The sequence below is a fragment of the Eretmochelys imbricata genome, chromosome 13, assembly GCF_965152235.1.
Source record: "Eretmochelys imbricata isolate rEreImb1 chromosome 13, rEreImb1.hap1, whole genome shotgun sequence".
NCBI classification, from domain to species: domain Eukaryota; kingdom Metazoa; phylum Chordata; order Testudines; family Cheloniidae; genus Eretmochelys; species Eretmochelys imbricata.
Window position 1 is genome coordinate 39,290 of NC_135584.1, and position 21,070 is coordinate 60,359.

Below are 21,070 nucleotides of genomic sequence, written 5' to 3' on the forward strand. Positions count from 1 at the left end.
AATTACTTGTACATTATTGTTCCAAGAACAAGCAATACAAACACATCTTGCTGATCATGAGGAGCAAAAAAAGACAAACCAAAATCTACCATGTAAGAACATTGATAAAAGGGAAGGAGAGGCACATGCACTTTCTGCTTAGTGTGCAGCTTTGATCAAAATGCTAGTATTCATAAGAAATAGAAGAGGAAAAAATACTGAAATCAGTATAATGTCATCAGTTTTATCTCTGGTTTGGTACCTTCATTTTTTGTTCATTCCCCACCCTCAAATCTCAAAAAAGATACAGCAGAAATAAAGAGTCTCTGAAATGGGGGTGACAAATATGACCAAGGACAGACTTCGGTATGAAAAGAGACAGAAAACATTAGAATTATTTACTTTAGGGAGGAAACAATTAAAAGGTGATATTAAAGAAATAAAATACTGATTGGTACAGGAAAGTTTTGGGCACGTATTAACCTTTACTCATAACACAAGAACAAAGGGATGCTCAATTAAAGACAAGTTCAGAAATAAAAGACAATTATTTTTTACACAACACAGCTTGTGAAACTCATTGTCACAAAATAGCATAAGCTGATTAATTTAGAGGATTAAAAAAGGAGGAGGCATTTACATAAAGGAGAAGGGTTATTAATTTCCTGCTTCAGGTGGTAAGCTCCTAAATGACAGGGATAGGAAGAACCTTCCCCTATGGACGGCTTATTTCAAAATGTGACTATAAGGGTTCATGCAGTTTCCTCCGAAACAGCTGGTACTGTCAGAGACAGAATTCTTGACTAGATGGCTTACTGGTCTGACCCAGTATTGCCGTTCCTGTCTTCCTATGCAAAACATTAAATTGCTTGTTACAAATCAAGGCTCTGTTTCCAAAGACATAGAGCTTGACATAGAGCTGTGTAGGAAATCCATCAGGTCTATGTGTGCGTGTGTCACAGCACTTAGGAATTTAAAAATATTTGACCTGGCATTACGACATAATGTAAGTTTACAAGTCACAGCTAAGACACATTGCTGAATCAACATTTGGCGTGGAAACAATCTTCCTATAAGGAATAATGCTAAGTCAATTTATTCAGAATGTACACATACTGAACTCTTCTTTCATGCCTTGCTGGTTTTAAAGATAGAAAATTAAAAACAAAATTATGTTATGCAGCTCAACTTCAAGCACTAACAAAATAGGGAGAGGCCACTGTGAAGCTGAAACTTTCACCTGCCTTGTTTTAATTCTGCTTGCAATGTCCATACAGAACTTCATTTGCAGCAGTCTCTCAACATAAGTGATTTGATACCCTTTCCCCTAAAAAAAAAAAAAGTTAAAAAAAATTCAGCAACAACAGACCAATGGTCCCATGAGACCATACCACAGCCCAGAGGGCATATCCCAACATTCATGAATTACCCCATAACAACAAATCTCTCTGTGTGTGTTTGTGTGTTAAACAAACAGACTCCAGCATGTGGTGATTTGTGCCCATAAAATTTCTGCCTGTATTTTTGTGTTATGAAATGAACTACTGGTGCAAGTCAGAATATTTGACCCTCTAGCTATCTGATTTGTGCCCAGAGGTAAATTCGGGCAAAGGGTAAATACGAAGTTGTGAACCCACAATTCAAGTGGAAAATATGTGTGTAATTTGTGCCTGAAAAAAGGAGACCACCCTTTTAAAAATGTGATTCTCTTTCGGGTAGGTGTTTATTACCATATGAGAACTTTACTCTCCAGGGATATGTGGCAGTAAAGGGGATTGGTGACCACTAGCAAAACAGTCTACTTTGAACGTGAGGGAAAAACATAATTCAACAGGCTCCAGTGATTCATCCAGGAGAGAAGTCAAGTCCCTAGTTCTGAGGAGCTGGAAGCTCTGCTTTGAGCATACAGCAGGAAAAAAGACCTATAAGTTATATAATTGCCTATGAGACATATAGGGAAAAAGATATTAATTCTTACTGACTCAAAAATTACTCCTCCTCATCCCTAGAAGTGATACATCACTATACCTGAAACCTGGAACTCCTTTCTCACTAAGTCAGATCCCTCTGAAGAAGTAACTTGTAGATTCCACTACCCTGGCTTTTCCTCCTGTCTTGCATAACTATAGTGACTTTAGAGCCTATCAGATAGCATACTGTCATCTGAAAATTTAAACGCATTGTCTGAGTGCCTCACCCACCTCATTTGAATTGTAATTGGTTTGCACAGAAGGAGAGGCCCAAGGTTTTCTCTATAAATGGTGTTTCAAACACAGCTTGAAGCCTTATCATACAGCACCATACCTGCCCAGAGGAACACAGAACACGAGTCACAGACTAGCAAGAAACCATGGCTGGTGAGTAAATTACAAGTCTCTCAATAAATACTCTGCGAGCAACTGAACAAGGCTATATTCTCTTATTGGGATAGTTTATTTAGTGGGGGTTTGTTGCAAAGGGCTCTAAGTGTTGCATACTCTATATTCTGGGATTTGGAATAAGTTGTATAACTGGTAACAGATATTTTAAACATTTATTTTCCTAAATTTTTAATAATACAACAAACAGAGAAAATAAGATATTCCATAGGTTGTAATACTGGAGTACAGTATTACAAAACAGATGCAGAGCACAATGGGTTGTGGAGAACCACTAAGACTGTTCAGATGCATCACCCAAGAATTTACCAAAGTGTACAGAATGTGATTATTTTATGCTGGTCAGGTTAAATATTAGGAATTTAGAAGGCAAGCTAGAGATATGAATCAGAGAACATAAGAATGGCCATACTGGGTCAGACCAAAGGTATATCCAGCCCAGTATCCTGTCTGCCAACAGTGGCCAATGCTAGGTGCCCCAGAGGGAGTGGACCTAACAGGTAATGATCTAGTGATCTCTCTTCTTCGATCCATCTCCATCCTCTAACAAACAGAGGCTAGGGACACCATTCCTTACCCATCCTGGCTAATAGCCATTAATAGACTTAACTTCCATGAATTTATCCAGTTTTTCTTTAAACCCTGTTATAGTCCTAGCCTTCACAACCTCCTCAGGCAAGGAGTTCCACAGGTTGACTGTGTGCTGAGTGAAGAACTTCCTTTTATTTGTTTTAAACTTGCTACCCATTAATTTCATTTGGTGGCCCCTAGTTCTTATATTATGGGAACAAGTAAATAACTTTTCCTTATTCACTTTCTCCACACCACTCATGATTTTATAGACCTCTATCATATCCCCCCTTAGTCTCCTCTTTTCCAAGCTGAAAAGTCCTAGCCTCTTTAATCTCTCCTCATATGGGACCCGTTCCAAACCCCTAATCATTTTAGTTGCCCTTTTCTGAACCTTTTCTAATGCTAGTATATCTTTTTTGAGATGCGGGGACCACATCTGTACTCAGTATTCAAGATGTGGGCATACCATGGATTTATATAAGGGCAATAAGATATTCTCCGTCTTATTCTCTATCGCTTTTTTAATGATTCCTAACATCCCTTTTGCTTTTTTGACTGCCGCTGCACACTGTGTGGACATTTTCAGAGAACTATCCATGATGACTCCAAGATCTTTCTCCTGATTAGTTGTAGCTAAATTAGCCCCCATCATATTGTATGTACAGTTGGGGTTATTTTTTCCAATGTGCATTACTTTACATTTATCCACATTAAATTTCATTTGCCAAGAGCTAACTATTACTAATATAGGCATTTATGGTAGACGTATTTTGTGAGCATTAATAATATACTTCTGTGGACTCGGTCTCATGTCTACAAATACTTACTGAAAACTAGCTTTTAAGATGGAGTTTGTGTGTTAACAGAGCCTGTGTTTATAGAAGTGTTTCTGTGTTGAGCACACATACGGGGCTAGATACCATCCCGTAGGTGCAGGGAGTGTGCACCCCTTGTAGTTGCAGGAGCAACTATACCTGATGGGGACAACACCTTTAAATCTAGACAGGGCTTCATATGAGCCCAAGCAGTGAAGTCTAGCCTGGAGAGAGATTGCGCCCCGCTCTTGGCACACCCTCTTTGCCAGAGTTTGGAGCCTAGCCTCTGAAGGCATAAGGTGAATCGGGACCATCACTTGGTGAAACTGATAAGAGAACCGTGTCCAAAGAGCAGAAACAGAGAGCTTGATTTTCCTCTCATGCTGATGTAAATCAAGAGTAAATCCACTGAGGTCAATGGAACTACACAGAGGAAGTGAGAAGAGAATCAGGTCCATGGACTCTAAAAGCCATGCATTTTATTTATACAAGTTATTTTGTTTTTATTTAAATTTATTGTGGTGACTTGAACCACTTACTATCTTGGCATATTCCTCGCGGATTCGTTTTGCCAATACTTCCTAACTTGTTGGTGAAAGTGCAGTGTATGGTCTGCCAGTGCCCACTAGATGAAATTCTAAATGTACCAGGTGGGCTCTGACATTCCATTAACCTAAATGTTCATCTCTAAGAAATGAACCAAGAAGCAGCAGGGTTGGAAAGGGGTCAGGTGTATATTATGGGCAGGTACCAAAAAATCTGCTCCACTAAATATTGCTTAAGTAAACAGCCATGAAAAATGCTACTGGGCTGTTTAAGAGAGCTCTTTGTTAACAGAGGGAGTACGTGTTAAAACTGGACAGTAAAAACAATAACCACAGATTGCAGCAACAGGAAAATAACCACAAATCCACAATTTCCTCCATGTAACATTTGCGCAATGATGTGCCAACATCATAGCCAATATTTTAACAAGTGGCTCCCCAAACATTTTCCACTAAACCTCCAGTATGCTCCATGTACCATTGGCATATGCTCACAGAAGGAAGCAGGAGAGAATAGGGAATCTGTCCATTTGTGTTTTTCTCCATTTAAACAGAACTCATTCTCATAACCCTAACTGCAGGAACAGGAAGAGGCAGCCCCACTTGACAAACAAGACAGCACTTGGTGGATGTGGTCAGACTTTTTGTGAACCACTCAGAGCACATTCACAGCCCAGCCCAGTGTTCCATTTGTGGGATCTGAGGCTGGGGTGTAGACCTGGGGAAAAGGTGTGGAGGATCCTCCCCATGGTACTGTTTAAATGCAGGACCTGGCACTTGGTGCTATCAAGGCTATTTTAAAGGAAATATTTTGCTCTACAGCAGATCCAAATGAACCCAGGTAAGTCATTTCTGGCAGGGCTAATTTAGCAGCGTCCAGAAAGGGGGCTGAGAGCAACTCCTCCAGACCCAGGGAAAGCACCCACACTTTCCACTCAATTTGACTGCAGAATTTTAATAAGGGGTTCATGGAGCCCCTGCTACATCCCAACTGTGGAGGATTCAGCTGCTTGTTTCACAATCTCCTCTCAGTCACAGTCTGACAGCCTTCAGCCCTAGTAGCATAACAAACAATTAAGGTCTGAGTCATACTCAGAAATATCATGACTCAGAAATATCATATACTAGAACTATAAAGTGGGGGCTCAAGGAAATGCAAAGCAGATATTTGTTCCAAACTCTAGAGAAAACATTCACTGCCATGTAGAGTGGTGATTTCAAGAGACACTTCTCACTTGTAAGTAGAATATGCAGTATTAGCTGGAGGTCACATCTTCTGTATATTATCTACACTGCACTTGTGGAATTGGTGTAAGTGATATGCATGGGAGTGAGATGGAGACAAATGCTTAAACGAAATCAGAACTAATTCTGAAGGGTCCTGGATGGCCATGTTAAATCTGACCCCAAGGTCTAAACAGGTGTCTTGTCTTGATGTGCCAGAGACCTGAGCTGACTTCCTGCTCTTTGGAGCCACAGGGGCTGAGTTTGCTGCAGAAGTAAGTCACATCACTGTTTAAAAAACAGGAATATGTCTCAGCTTTATAGGTTTTTGGAGTCCCCTGCTTCCTTCCCAGAGGCCAAGAGGATTCCCCTGTATGACCCTGCTTTATACCTCAAATTTTCAGCCTCACGTCACAGCCAGTATTTTGACTGAAAGAATCAGTCAGTAGAATTAAACTGCATTCTTTATTCAAGCAACTCACTCTCAACTCTACCATCTCTCTCCTCTCAGATGCTTTCCCAGCCTCCCTCTAGTACTGCATTAACTAAATCTTGTTCTATTTTAGTCAGCACTAGCTACAACAGTCTCTGCTTTGAGAGATGCCATCTCCCAAGAAGCTAGATAGATGCTTGCAAAATGAACAATTGGTTCCTCTGTGTGATGGAGACACAAACACAGGAAGAACCTCCTCCATCAAATTGCCTCCCATTGCCCCAAGTCACCTGTACTTAAAACATGTACAACTCCAAAGAAGATGCCCGAGTTTTTTTTCTGTCCATCGCTAGAGACTCCTCTGCCCCCACAAGGCCTTGGGATTCTCCTTACCTTTATTTTCTCTTCTCACAGCTCTGACATTGATAAATATCAACTGGCAGCTTGAAGCAAATGCGAGTGCACACCATACTGATAAATACTCCAGCACAGAGCTGATTGTGAGGAGAGGACAAGCCTTCACCATCATCTTGACCTTCAACAGAGCACTGCAGACTGGAGAGAGCTTAACATTCACTGCAGAAACAGGTAATGCCCCCTCTTCAGTCCCTCACACAAACAAGTTGCTGCCTCATAAACTGGTGATGTCCTTCCCCGCAGATGCCCACTCACCCCGTCAGAAGGAGATAATAATGCCCGCACGAATTCATCCCCTCAGAGCTATTGTTAACACAGTTGTACCTACCCAGGTGACCGTGCAGGGTGTTAAATGTATGACTCACAAATAATAGTATTTGGCATCAATTTGTCTATAACATGCTGACATATGGTACAATCTCACTCATCAGGGGTTGCCTCTCTGCTGGGTTGAATAGAAATTGTATGTAGTTTCAGAGTGCAGGAGAAATTTCAGTGTTCTTAATCCTCTTTGAAAGGGCCACAACCATCACTGCATGCTAAGACCCAGGCTGTATTTGACATCTCCAGCACAGCGAGCAATAGTACCTGGAGTGCAGTCCAACAATCCACCAACTCCAGCTCCGTCAGCATCTCTATTTCCAGCCCAGCTAATGCTGCCATCGGACGCTACAAACTGAGCGTGCAGCCTGCCTCAGGTGGTAGGGCCTCCCATCGGACCCTTGGAACATTCGTTCTGCTCTTTAACCCTTGGTCTTCAGGTACAGACACCTTGGGTTTCTCTCTAAGTAACTCACTGCAGCTTTAATATGTGTAGCTTGCCCATCTGATGTACAGCAACTGAACAGTAACAATATGTACCGTAACACTGAGCGCGAAGAGTGGGAATCAAGAGTGTCCTAATACCTTCCAGTGACACAAAAAAACAGCTGAATGTCTTAGAGATTTGCTGTATAGCGCACAGTAGGGAGTGCACCCCACCTCCTCTCTGTGCAGAGTCAGGGTCCTGTGGGATTCCCAAGAGGGAAGCTACAAACTCATCATGTTCACTCTGTAGCTTTTGTGTGATTATGGAGTCCTACCAGAGAGCCCTTACGCTGAAAGGCATAGACTGAGCCCTGAATCTCCCACAGCTCAGCACCACCATAGAAGGGAGGAGACTGGGCACTACTAGGCACTGTACTATCCCCGAGAGAAAAAAAGACAAGGCCCTGAATCTATCCCAGACTTCCTTTCCCCTGCAGGACAGAGACTTAGCCATGGGTGTGTCTTCGCTATCCCCCATCCCTCTTCCTTCACCCCACAACTGCAAAAGGGTTGAATTTCTAAAATCCATTGAGAACATTGAGAGCAGAGCAGATGGGTGTTTACAGGAGCTCATCTGAGGCTTTCAAACCCCTGCCCCATTGTGGTTTTACAGCATCTCTGCTTTGGATTTTCAGGGGATGATGTGTTTATGCCTGACAGCTCTGAGCGCAAGGAGTACGTGCTGGAAGAGTTTGGAATTCTCTTTGTGGGCAACGTAAACTATATTCACAGGCGGGGCTGGAATTATGGCCAGGTAAATGCAAAGTGAAGAACTTGGTGTTTGGGCCTCCTTTATTCTCACAAGCTAGATCAATACCTTGCCTGCTCTTTCTAGTTCATACTTTGTGCTGCATTATGTGCTGCACTGTCTTTGAGAGACCTTCTGGGGCACTGGCAGCCCTAGCCATGTTCCTCTTTACCTCCCAGTGACTTATCTGGACAACAGGAGCCTGGTCACAGGCATCAGGCCTCATCTCATGCTCCCCTTTATACCAATTCACATAAAGGTCAGTATCGATAACTGCGCATTTCTCATAAACCAGGACTCCCATAGTTCAGCTATAAATGTTTTAAAGTCTCTGCGGGATAACACTGTACACAGACAATCTGTGCATCTGATGAAGTGGGTTCTAGCCCATGAAAGCTTATGCCCAAATAAATTTGTTAGTCTCTAAGGTGCCATAAGGACTCCTCGTTGTTTTTGCTGAGACTAACAAGGCTACCACTCTGAAACTGTACACAGATGTAACTGCTGTGATGCTGGGCAGCACTATCCCAACTATTATTACACAGTCATAAATTCTGGGGCCTGAAAGGACCATTGCGATCATCTAGTTTGATCTTCTGAATGACACAGGCCAGAGATTTGTATCCAGTAACTCCTGCACCAAGCCCATAATTTATGTTGGAGCTAGAATGGCTCCTTAAGAAATATGTAGACTATTATTTCAAATACTGATTTAGACTATTGTACCCTTAAGATTTATAAGGAAGAACAATTTGCATCACCTATATATTAACTTATTTTTAAAACACAGTTTCAAGGGGACATTCTGAATATCTGCCTTTCCATACTGGATAGAAGCCTAAGCTACCGTCAAGACCCTGCCACTGATGTGTCTCGCAGAGATGATCCCAAATATGTGGGCCGTGTGCTCAGTGCCATGGTAAGAAAAGGGTTGATTTACTCAGCATTAGAAACATTGCAAAAGCCAAATCCACTAACTGTTTCTTTAAAAGCAGTTCTTTAAAAGCAGATGGAAGATACTTCCCTGTGAGGGTAAATCCACCGTTTGTGTGGCTCAGAAACCACAGTGATGGACAACTACCCAATTTGTGCCTGCAAGTTCTTCTTAGTCTATGGTATTTCTGAGGCATCTATCACTTTGGCATCCAGTTGTCAGACAAAATAAAGAGTTCATAACTCCATTTCCCCCCTTAAACAGAGAGTGAGATTGAGAGTGGGTCTGGTGGTATTCACAGAGGTCATTCCTGGTAGTCTTACATTTTGGCTTATTTGATCACTTCTGGTAAGGAGTTCTATAGGCAAGGGATTTTTTTATTGAGAAGGCTCTTCCCCAGAATCCTAGATGTTACTCCTGATCTCTCCAGTTGCTCTGCCCCTGAAGTAGAGGATTTTATTCTCTGGGGCTAGCATTCCTTCCATGAGCACTAAATTGACTTAAAAATTTATAAAGGTAGCAATAAAAGCAGGAGACAAAATACTATTAAGACTTCTGCATCCAGCCAAGACATTTTTTCTACTAGTTTCAGTTTAAAACCATGAAGCTGCTCTAAGTTGTAATGTACATCTCCCCACATAAGGGCTTGTTTGTGCCGAAACTTAGCGTGTTTCAAGCTGGGGGAGTACATCTACAGTATGCTGCACAACTGCTGGCACATGGATCCTGATATGATGCACTTAAAGTTCTGTAAAGTGCTTTGACCTACTGCTGTTATTTTCGGGTGGGAGGAGCAGAGGGGGCTAAATATTTTCATTTCTTGATTAAATACATCTCCTACTTCCCTTAAAATAAGATGCCTTCTTCGTGGCAAGCCAGTTCCCTGAAGCAGTGGCTTTGCCCCTTGTATAATGATTAGGGCACTAGCCTAAGACTTGGGAGACTCAGGGTCAGTTCCTTCCTCTGACACAGTCTCCCTGTGTGAGCTTGGGAAAGTCACTCAGCCTCTATGTGCCCCAGTTCCCCATCTGTAAAATGGAGTCAATAGTAATGTCCTATGGCACAAGGGCATTCTGGGGATCAATATAGTAAAGACTGCGTTGCACTTTGAGATCTACTGATGAAAAAGCACTTACATAACAGTTATAAGAGGTATTAATTATTACTATATGCCACACAGGGCTGTTTCTCCCTCCTTTCCTTCTTCTACTGCAAACTATGCTATGTGTTAATCTAGGGTATATTTTTTTCCAGGTCAACAGTAATGATGATAACGGGGTGGTGCTGGGAAACTGGAGTGGAAATTACTCTGGTGGAACAAGTCCAGGCAGTTGGAATGGAAGTGTTGAAATCCTGCAAAAGTGGAAAGATGCAGGATTTAGACCTGTTAGATATGGACAATGCTGGGTTTTTGCATCAGTGCTGACCACAGGTATGTTTCAGTAACACAGACGTGTTTGTTGTACAGGCTCCATTATGGGAAATGCTAAACCCTCTATACTGAGGCCTGTTTCAAAGCACTGGCAGTGTCAGAGCCTGGTTTGGCCAGGATCACTATCCAGAAATATTAGCTGAGGATAGTAACATAGAAACTTTGTATCTCAGAAATACAGGTTTTTAATTATTTGTTTTGGTTTCTTTAGTGCTCAGGTGTCTGGGGATTCCTACTCGTGTGATTTCAAATTTCAACTCCGCCCATGACGCAGATAGAAACCTGAGTGTGGATATATATTATGATGAGTCTGGAAATCATCTGAACATGGGGAGTGACAGCGTCTGGTAACCAACTACTCTTCTAAATATCTGCAGTATTAAGCATTGACATCATTGGGACTTATAGATGCAAGTCAAAGGCATGATTTGGTCCTGTGCATTGACGGGATAGATACAGACTCCTCAATCAAAGTGTGTAGATTCCCACACTAAACACATTGTTAACGTATAGTTAAAGCTGCAACTCAAAACAAGATACACATCATTAAATAAATAACAAAACAATAAAAAGCATGGAAACCACCAGCTCGGGTTACCCCAATCTTCACACCCAAATTATGGTCTCTCTCTCTCTCTCTCTCCAAAGAGCAGAACAATTCTCAATGATCAACACTATTTAATCCACATGTACTTCATTTAGTACAGAGTCTAATTTAACAAAGAGTTACGGCAGTCACTTGAAGCTAAGTTAGAAAGAGTTCGAACAATACTACAACTACAGGACCAAAGTGGATACAAAAATCTAAAGTGTCAACCTGAAAATATCACACAATGGGACTTCATTAGTTTGGGTCCAGATTTTTAAAAGGGTGCACAAAGTGGTGCTGGAACAATTTTTATAGTGGGGGTGCTGAGAGCCATTGAACCAAACTGTAAACCTTGGATATGATGGAAACCACTTCAAGCCAGGGGGTTCAGCAGCTCTCCCAGGACCCCTAGTTCCAGCACCTATGGGTGTTCATTAAGATGTGAACTTTCAGCATGACCATGACACAGGCTTCCTTTATACAGGTATTACTTGTCCCCATATCAGGTCACTGGGGTGAAAATCCACAGAATTATGCCCAGAATTAAATGGTAGATGCATAAATTAAGGAACAAATTTAGTGTGATATTATGCTGTGCAACTGCAGAGGTGCTCAGGAAGGGAGAGCATCCTGGGTGCAAGGACCAGGCATAATCTCAGTCCTTGTACTCCAGGGAACACTGTTGAACCCAGTGAAAGCTGAGAGTGCTCAGAACCTTTCAAAATCAGGTCCAAGGCTTCCCGTATAACTATAAAATGTCTGGGATTGTTTTCAGTTATGTCAGACATAAAATTCTTGTTGATTTTACATTTCCCAATGAAACTCCCATCCAGAACTTCAGGTTGAGATTCTCAGGATCAAGTCTGAAATATTCAGTCTCAGGAGAGAACATATACAGAATTACAACATTTGCTATAGTAAGCAATAAATGATAGACAAGGAGTGCATTTCCTGTAAATTAGTGGGAGGCTGGAAGTGTTGAGGACCCTCAATAAGGGCCATTACTTGCTGAGACATGCCTGATCCAGAATCAGGATAATTTCTTATTTCGCATGGCTTATAACAGCAATAAAGTAATATTTATGCTGTTTCATTTACCATTCTGTTATTTTCTTAGCTATTAGAGACCAATACAGAAACCACTGGGAAACCATGTCTCACTGCGAATGCTTTGTTAGGGGGTATAATGTGCGGCTAGGAAATGTATTAAGTTGTGCAGACATTTAATGTATTTATGGACCCCATTCTCCCTTATGGTCTTTCTGCCAGCAGCAAAGAGTAGCCAAAAAGCCATCTTCATCAGCAACCTGAGGGTTTCCCCTAGGGGAAGAGGAGGTTTTGGATCACCCTACTGGCAACTCCCAGTTCACAGGATGTGGCCAGAGCACTGCTGCACTCCTGTAATCCCTGGCTGCCACAATATGCTTTTGGGGCTGTAAGCAGCTGAACATAATTTAGAACTCCCCTAAAGCTGCAGTGAGTTGTGTCCTGGGCCAAACTAGTTCCTGGCTGAAGGAGCCTCAAAGGCAACATGAAGCCTCTGTTTTTGTTTGTTTTGCTGGTCCTTCAGCATGAACAATTTGGTCAGATGAGAGAATCTGGGTTTACAGACATGTAGAAGTGGATACAATCAGTGACCCTCAGAAACTCGCTACACAACTGTCACACATTAGTTGTTTACCACGTTTATTCTTGTCTCTAGGAATTTCCATGTCTGGAATGAAAGCTGGTTTACCCGAAGTGATCTGGGGCCCTCCTACAACGGATGGCAAATTCTGGATTCAACTCCCCAGGAGAGAAGTGCAGGTACAGGGATTTTAATTCAGGAAAATGTTAAAGCAGGGGGACAACTAGTCACTCTCAGGACTTGTTGGGGAGAATGAGGAATTCAACCCTGGCCAAACAATATCACTTCTCTCCCTGCCCAAAAAGGGAGGGAAATGAGAACATGCATCCCTTTCCACCGTTAAGACCTCAGTTTACTACTTGGTGCCAAAACACAAAACAGGCTTCCCTATCCAGCTTCTTCCAGAAACTCCTACGTTTTCAGCACAGAAATCTGCAGCTATTGAAAATTAGATGGCAGAATAAAACAAATTGGATTTATCATCAAAACAAATAAATACAAAGTCTAAGCTGCTGACTGGAATGGACAACTTTAAGGAGGAGAGGGCTGGAGTGGGGTGGCAGGGCTGTATAATTCAGGGGTCCTTGACACACAGTTTATGTCTAATGTGCATTGCTTACATTCTATTAGAGAGTTTTGACTAGTCTAGCCCTAATTGATTTTCTTTTCCCTGATACTCTAGGAATATATCAGTGTGGTCCTGCCTCACTTATAGCCATCAAAGAAGGAGATGTAGACCTTGAGTATGATTGTCCATTCGTATTTGCTGAGGTGAATGCAGACCGTATCAGCTGGACTTACGACATTAGGCGTAGACAGGCAAAGCCGATCTCTTCTGAGACCAAATCAATTGGCCAGATCATCAGCACCAAGGCAGTAGGCAGTTATGCCCGTGTAGATGTCACTAATAATTACAAATATGGAGAAGGTAAAGAGAAAATCCTGTTTTGTGATAGTAGCACAAAAGCTTAATTCTTAAAATGGTAGAAACATTGTAATAGGAGCCAGTACCTTAGCAAGTACTACAACAGCTAGGACAAAAGTTACAGCTAGTGAGGCTCCTACAGCGCTACGACAAGGAGGAAGACGGAAGGTATAGTATCGTGCCATAGCATTTCTGATATGTCAGTTTTGATTCATGAGATCTGGGTAATGTTGCTCTTAATTACATTGTGCAAAACATGTCCTGTCCCGTCCTGTGCATGATAACACAGGCTGCTCAAATTGCATTTGCTACTGACAACACAGTTATTAGATAGTTTACAGGTACTGTATAGAAATCTAAGATAGACAGATAGCAAACTCCACAAGAAGGGCAACGCTTTCAAAAGGACCTCAACCGGCCGCTAAATTCGCACCTTCAGTTTTGCCTGTACAAAATACAGAATACAAACTTCTATTAGCTAAGTTTGCATGTGTAAAAAAGAGTAAGACACAAAGATATTAAAAATGTCTAAAGGGGGGGAGGGCTGATAATTCAAACCCTCATATCAGAGTAAGGCCTGTTCAAGTAAGCTGCAGGCCTGTCAGTCCCATCAGTTTAGAGGGATGCTTCATGTTACAGAATAAAGTGAAGCAAGTTGGAATTTATATTTACCACTTGTACAGCCCTAGGAAAAGTTGGATGAGGAAAGGTTTCGGAACTAAGCTTTAGTTCCTCTCTGGAATTAACAGGTTTAGTGCTCTCAAGTTTAAGGACAGCAACTCTGAAATGAATGCATGCCTGTCACTCATCCAACAGGTTAATAGCGGCTGCAGTAAACAGTTGCTCTGTCTCCCCTGGAGGCAGATCTGTCAGGGCCCTACATCCTGTGGGTAAGCATCAGGCTTGTCAGTTAAAAGTGGAGAGACAAGATGGTTGTCTCTCTAAATATCCTAGGACCAACGCCGCTACAACTACCCTGCATACAACATTTACAAATGGACATATTTTACTGTTTTTTTTATTATGATTTTCATGGCTCACTCTCTCTCTCTAATAGGCTCTCGGAAGGAAAGAGAAGTGTATGAAAAGGCTCGTACAAAGCTGGGTCGAGTATATGGTTTTAGTGCCACATCAGAGAAGCGACCAGAAATTGATCAAAAGCCTGACATTTCAGGGAAGTTCAAGGTGGATGGCTCCTTACAGATTGGCAAAGATGTCAGCCTAATCTTGGTTCTCAGAAATTTGACCTCTGATGCTAAGACTGTAAAGGCAAATCTGACTGCTTGGACCATCGTGTACACTGGGAAGCCAATTCATAAGGTCTGGAAAGACTCCCTTTCAGCTACTTTTGCTTCTGAAGAAGGTAATTTTTCATATAATTGTGTAACCAAAGAAACAAGTTTGTCGTAACAGTATGAGAGAATTAGATTTAAAGGTGGCAAAACTGAGGGAATGAAGAAATCTACTAAGAAAGGTGCAATGGGAAAGGGTCTTAAATTCCAGTGTGGAAGGAGGCTGAGGATTCCTAAGAGACACCATCTTTAATCCAAAGCAGGTTAAAATTCTTCTAAAAGAGAAAAATCTAAGAAATAAAACATTTCCCGTGTGGTTCCCAAACACTGCTCAGATATAGGGGGTGGAAGAAACATACCAGAAATGAAGAGGTGGTGGCAAGTAAACCAGAATACTCAGTTAACAGAAGCTAGTATGGAAAAGATAAGGACAACAAAAAAGCAAGATGAGTTAATGGCAGCCAAAGGGCTTCTGAAAAGTTACATGGATTTTTATAATGGGAAGAAGCAGCACAGTAAAAGGAAGAAAACTGGTTCATTGGGGGGAATGAAATTATTGATGATTCAAAAGTGGCTGAAATGCCCTGTTTATACTATATCTTGAACAAAAAGAAGCCTGAATTATTAGTTCAGAAGGAAAATGCTATAAAATAACTTTGGATAAAGCGCAGATAGAGGAAAGCTTGAGAAAATGCAAGTACACAACACAAGCAGGTCCAGGTGATGTGCATCTTATGGAATTAGTCCTGGATAGGGCCTGAGAAGATTTTCCCATTACAATTAAATAGACACTAACTAGTTAATGAAATGCAAAGTGGCAAGTTATCTGCCTCATAGAATCATAAAATTATAGAATATCAGGGTTGGAAGGGACCTCAGGAGGTCATCTAGTCCAACCCCCTGCTCAAAAGCAGGACCCATCCCCAATTAAATCGTCCCAGCCAGGGCTTTGTCAAGCCTGACCTTAAAAACTTCTAAGGAAGGAGATTCCACCACCTCCCTAGGTAACGCATTCCAGTGTTTCACCACCCTCCTAGTGAAAAGGTTTTTCCTAATATCCAACCTAAATCTCCCCCACTGCAGCTTGAGACCATTACTCCTCATCACCTTCCAGAAAGACCAATGGGGAGGGAAAAAGGGGCAGAGAATGAGGCAGAAGGAACTGAAGAAGAGAAACCAACCCCAGTCCAGTCCCAGACAGGCAGACAGGCAATGCAGCAAGAAGTGAGAGAAAAGCAGGGGAAGCTCATGTCCTATCTAGCACCAGATACTGGGTGATAGGAAAATACTCATTTTAGGTGAATGACATTTGTTAGACTTTTGCGAGTGCATCTCATCCTATTTATTTTTAAAATTTTATGTTATTATTGCCTTTCAGAGAAACAGTTTCCTGTTAAGATAACATATGCTGAGTACCAGCAAAATTTAACAGGAGACAACATGATTCGAGTAACAGCTTTGTGTCAAGTTGAAAGTGGGATTGATGTGGTGGTGGAAAGAAACATCACTCTGGATAACCCTGACCTTGTCATGCAGGTAAAGATCTGTCCCTTTGCCACCTGGAGAGAAAGAGTGCTTCAGCTGCTTCAGCTTCAGCACTGGGGAAAGGGGACAATGAAAGGAGATTTAGACTGGATCTTTTGTTCCTACATCAACTGTCTTTTCCATTGACAGAGATGCTCTGTTCTCATCCTGACATGGTGGGGTGTCTTAAGAGTGCCCAACATTTGATGACTCATAACATCATTTTCTGCTTTAGAATGTGATCATGAAAGTATTTGGTCTGTGCAGGTCTCCAGTGATGCGAAGGTGAATGAACCAGTGAATGTGGAAGTGATATTTACCAATCCTCTCGACCAAGAAGTGAAAGACTGTGTGCTGCTGGCAGAAGGCAGTGACCTGGTGAAAGGAAAGCTTGAGATAGAGTAAGTACAAGGAGCATCAACTTCTTGACACAAACGCTGCACACAACAGGACTTAGGGTTGGGTGTTTTTGAAGCAAATGTTGGCATGACACATTTTTCCTTCTGGCTATGACCACAGAGGTCTGTCTGTGGAAATGAGACTCAAGAAAACAAAGACGTGATTTTTAATGAGGCCTCAACCTGACCTTTCTTTTGGCACTGCAGTTTGTAGGTGCCAATAACTGTGGGCATAAGTTGGTGCTATTTATTCACCCATTTACCTGATTGCACCACACATTGGGTAAAAGTCTAAATGATATAAGTGGGATAAACATTCAGTGGGGCTGAGGCCCTGGCAGCCAGTCTGCAGATGCAATCAATTAAACTTGAATATTGTGGCAGTGCCAACCAGGTCACTCCCTACTGTAGAAGGCATGATACAGAGTAAGTGATGGTTTCTACCCAAAAAAGCTGTACCTGTTAACCTTGGGTCCTTTTAAAAACGTTTTAAAATGAACTGTGTGGGTGCAAATCTGAGTATTTGTCGCTCTCTCTCTCTCTGATATTAACCCATATCAGGTAGGTAGAGGTGCAAGTATGCAGATTTGTGCCTGCATTTCAAACTGTGAACATTTCAATAAGTTCAAATTTTTCAGACAGAAATTGCACCCTCAAAAGAAGGCCATCCTTCTGAAAATGTACCCCCATCTCTCTCCATGCACAACTACTGCTGGGGCAAAATTCCTCCTGCAACTAGTATATGGAAAAACTGCTGATAAAAGAGGCTGGGTTTTAATAATCCAGACCTAAATCGTAATGTTTAGAAAGCCAGACATGCTAAGACTTTGAAAGATATAAAATTTGTGTATTTAGAGATTTAAATATATTAATTATGGAGGGACAGAATGGAAGGAGTGGTGAATATTGTGATAAATACTTTTTTAAAACAAGAGACTATTTCTCCTAAATAGTAACCATTGGCATATATGATTTTTCAACCTTGGTTTTGAAATTCAGAAAATGTCATTGTTTTGGGAGATGTAGACATTCAGTAGGGGTTAGATCAATAAATTGAAACCCTTACTCATTAGGGGGCACTAGTGTATTTGCTACTGATAAATGAGGAATGGGATAGCTATAAAGAGCTGTAATATAATAGATGCTATCCGGTTCATTTTTCATATATGTTTGGATCATTAATGTCTTGTAATGCTGGTATTTTACTGTAGAACCAGGAAGAGTAAATTTTCAGCCAGACCTCCATCTGGCCTTCACAGATCTGCACACACAAACTTCTACATGCACTTGGCAGGTACAAATGCCTGCCAAATATTCTATTTGTCTATGCCCTTTAGTCTAACGCCTGCATATCCTTAAATGTAAGTGAAAATGCTAACCAGACTCTGAATTATCTATTGCATACTCACAGTAGGGATCTCCAAAGTGGCTGAAGACAGCTAAGTACCCAACTCCCAGCAAAAGCATTGGAGATCTAACTCCTTTAGGCCCCTTTGGATGCCCATTGTATAGCTCCTGCTCCCTCCAGACAGAAATGCATAGGGAGGATGGCTGGCAGTGAAACTCAAATATAAAATACAAGGCTGTTTTCAACTGATATTTCTCCTTTTGTTTCTGTTTTTTAGAATACCCTCACTACAGCCCAGGCAAACTTCCAAAATACCATTTGAAATCATTCCCACCAAGAGTGGAACCAAGCAACTGCTTGTTAATTTCTCCTGTGACAAGTTTCCAGATGTCAAAGCCTTTGAGACCATAAATGTGGCCAACTGATTATAAGATGTGCAGTGGTCAGTTTGTCTGTATAACCTTGAGTGAAATAGTACAAGAAAGCTCCTGTCTTCTGTGCACAATTAGTAAATCAATCTATTTTGGCTACAGAAACAAAATCCACACCCTGTCTGACAGGAAATATCCTGTTACATAGTTTTACCAAATTTGTGGCTGTGAAAAATGCATCATGGACTGTGAAATCTGGTCTTTTGTGTATTTTTACCCTATACTATACAGATTTCACAGGGGAGACCAGCGTTTCTCAAACTGGGGGTCCTAACCCAAAAGAGGGTTGTGGGGGGAGTTGCAAGATTACTGTTGGGGGGGTTGCAGTATTGCCACTTTATTTCTACGCTGCCTTCAGAGAGCTGGGTGGGTGGAGAGCAGTGGCTGTTGGCCAGGTGCCCAGCTCTGAAGGCGGTGTCTCACCAGCAGCAGCAGCGCAGAAGTAAGGGTGGCAATCCCATACCATGCCACCCTTACTTCTGTGCTGCTGCCTCAGAGTTGGGTCAGGAGCCTACAGTTACAATACCGTGAAATTTCAGATTTAAATATCTGAAATAATGAAATTTACAATTTTTAAAATCCTATGACCATGGAATTGACCAAAATGGACTGTGAATTTGGTAGGGCCCTAGTTATACATTCAATACACAATGTGAGGGAGGGATTCTTCATATACTGATGTAAATTTCCAAATTTTAAATATACTATCTGCACTTCTCTCCCAATTGTGTGTCTGGTTTTCTTATGGCTTTTTAAATTGGGATGCTATTCCCTGTAGCCCCAGGTACTGATAATCTGCTGTGAGATCCGGACCCTTCTAGAGTGAGCAATACTAAATTTATATTATTTTAACATTGAACATGACTTATACTGTGCAGAAAGGATAGGATATTACAACAATTTAAGCCACCCTTATGAAAAGGTTCTCTAGAATTTAATAAGAATGGAAACTAATAGGGTTCTATAGAAATTACTCAAAAAAGGTATAGAATAGTAAGATTCTTTTTATGGCTTTTAAACCAGCCTACAGAATTCTATCACAGGCATATAATTTTCTATTAAATTCTGTAAGTTTTTCTAAAGGATATTCACTATTAAAGAGCTACATTGTTTTACCTATCCCGTTTTGGATCCTCAGCTTCTTCTCTAGCATTATTGTCCCTGCCCCCAAAACTTTTTCACATTGAGATAGTTGGTGGGACCTACGCTGTGCTGGGTGCTTTCCAAACAGAGGAGGTCACAGTCCTTATGCTAAAGAGTGAACAATTAAAAAAGATAAAGACAGGTGAAGTGTGGCAGAGAGGGATATGAGCTCTAGGCGGACAGTATGTCTACACTGCAATTTACCGGTGTGATTGGATCTTGGATCTTGGATAGACATACCCGCACCACCTTTCATCTACCTAGCATGGCTAAAAGTAGCACTGAAGATGCAGTGGCATAGACCCCAGCATAGGCTATCAACACGAGTACATAACCAGGATTTCAGATGGGCTTGTACAGCATGGTAGTATAGCCATACTCAGAATGATCAAGGGGATGAGACACCACAGGTTGGGTTTGTTTGTTTTTTTATGAAATTCCTCTCCCTCCGCCATACAGTTCCCATGTTCCCACCCACCAATCCCCAGATTCAGCTGCAGTAATTTTATCTTTCTGCCTTCTAGTTTACACTCAAAAACACGGTGCAACTTCCCTTGGCTGAAAAAAACCTGCTCCCCTCAGTCTCACGTCCCTCTACTGCCCCACCTTGGTCTCTACATGCCAATACACTAATGCACAGATGCTGTCAAGAATTATGGGCTTGAGTTCCCTCAACTGAGTCTGGGACTTATCCCTCAGGCCAGTCAATGTACCTAGCTGGGCTGCAGCAGAGTCACCTGATTGGCCAGCCTAGACAATTGGCTGCAAGGAACCAACAGGTTTGCATTTAAGCTCAGCAGGAATGCTCACACCTGAAGCTGTGATCATGCCTGTGCCTATCTCATTCTTGTCCTACTCCAGCCCTGCTCCCTTGCCTGGATCCTGAATCTGGCTCTGACTCCCTGTTTCTGGCTCTTACCCTGAGGCCAGACCACAGGGATGTCTGTGATGGTGCACCCCATAAGGCTTTATGGAAATATGCTTATGAATGTATATATGACATAACTAGAATATGTTTTATGCTACATATGTGATGTAACATATCTGTAAAGGTTATGGTCTACTGAATCTATTCATCCTATCTGTATGCATGTATTGGTTTTATATTTGAAGTTATGAATATTGGCTGTGAACTGGCTTGATTTTTAAATAGCCTTTGTAAAGCATTTGGTCAGCTTCTTGAGAAAGGAATGTGCAAATTAAGTGCCCAGTCAAGAAGCACTTAAGGGACAATGGATCTTGGAAGGCTCCAATCCACATAAGAAGTGTACATGAGGAAGTTCAAGGTAGCAGGTAAGCAATGGCTGCTGCCTGGAAAAACTGAGTCATGCATGGACATGTGACTTGCCCATGTGACTTCAAAACTCCATCTTGGAGCTGGACTTTGCATAGGAGAGAGGAGCGGGTCTCCACCCATAAGAGAAAGTCTATTTAAAACCATGGGAGACCCCTCCATTTGGTCTTCAGCTGGCCAAAGAGAGAGGCTCTCCACCCCCAAGGATACCTGA

The 21,070-nt window shown here is 41.8% G+C and overlaps 1 protein-coding gene across 1 annotated transcript; it reads left to right on the forward strand.

Annotated features, from left to right (window-relative positions):
* Positions 1-2,208: 2,208 nt before the first annotated feature.
* LOC144273358 (protein-glutamine gamma-glutamyltransferase E-like) lies at positions 2,209-19,538 on the forward strand. Its single transcript, XM_077831861.1, has 13 exons — positions 2,209-2,336; positions 6,362-6,535; positions 6,883-7,125; positions 7,807-7,925; positions 8,710-8,838; positions 10,108-10,285; positions 10,497-10,632; positions 12,577-12,680; positions 13,184-13,429; positions 14,484-14,789; positions 16,097-16,254; positions 16,510-16,643; positions 18,266-19,538. The coding sequence occupies exons 1-13, from the start codon at positions 2,330-2,332 to the stop codon at positions 18,411-18,413; spliced, it is 2,082 nt and encodes a 693-aa protein (XP_077687987.1). The 5' UTR covers positions 2,209-2,329; the 3' UTR covers positions 18,414-19,538.
* The last annotated feature ends 1,532 nt before the right edge of the window (positions 19,539-21,070 follow it).

Coding starts and splice junctions, on each gene's coding strand:
- LOC144273358 (XM_077831861.1), top strand. Junction 8,839..10,107: donor GCCGTGTGCTCAGTGCCATG/GTAAGAAAAGGG, acceptor ATTTTTTTCCAG/GTCAACAGTAATGATGATAA. Junction 16,644..18,265: donor AAAGGAAAGCTTGAGATAGA/GTAAGTACAAGG, acceptor TCTGTTTTTTAG/AATACCCTCACTACAGCCCA.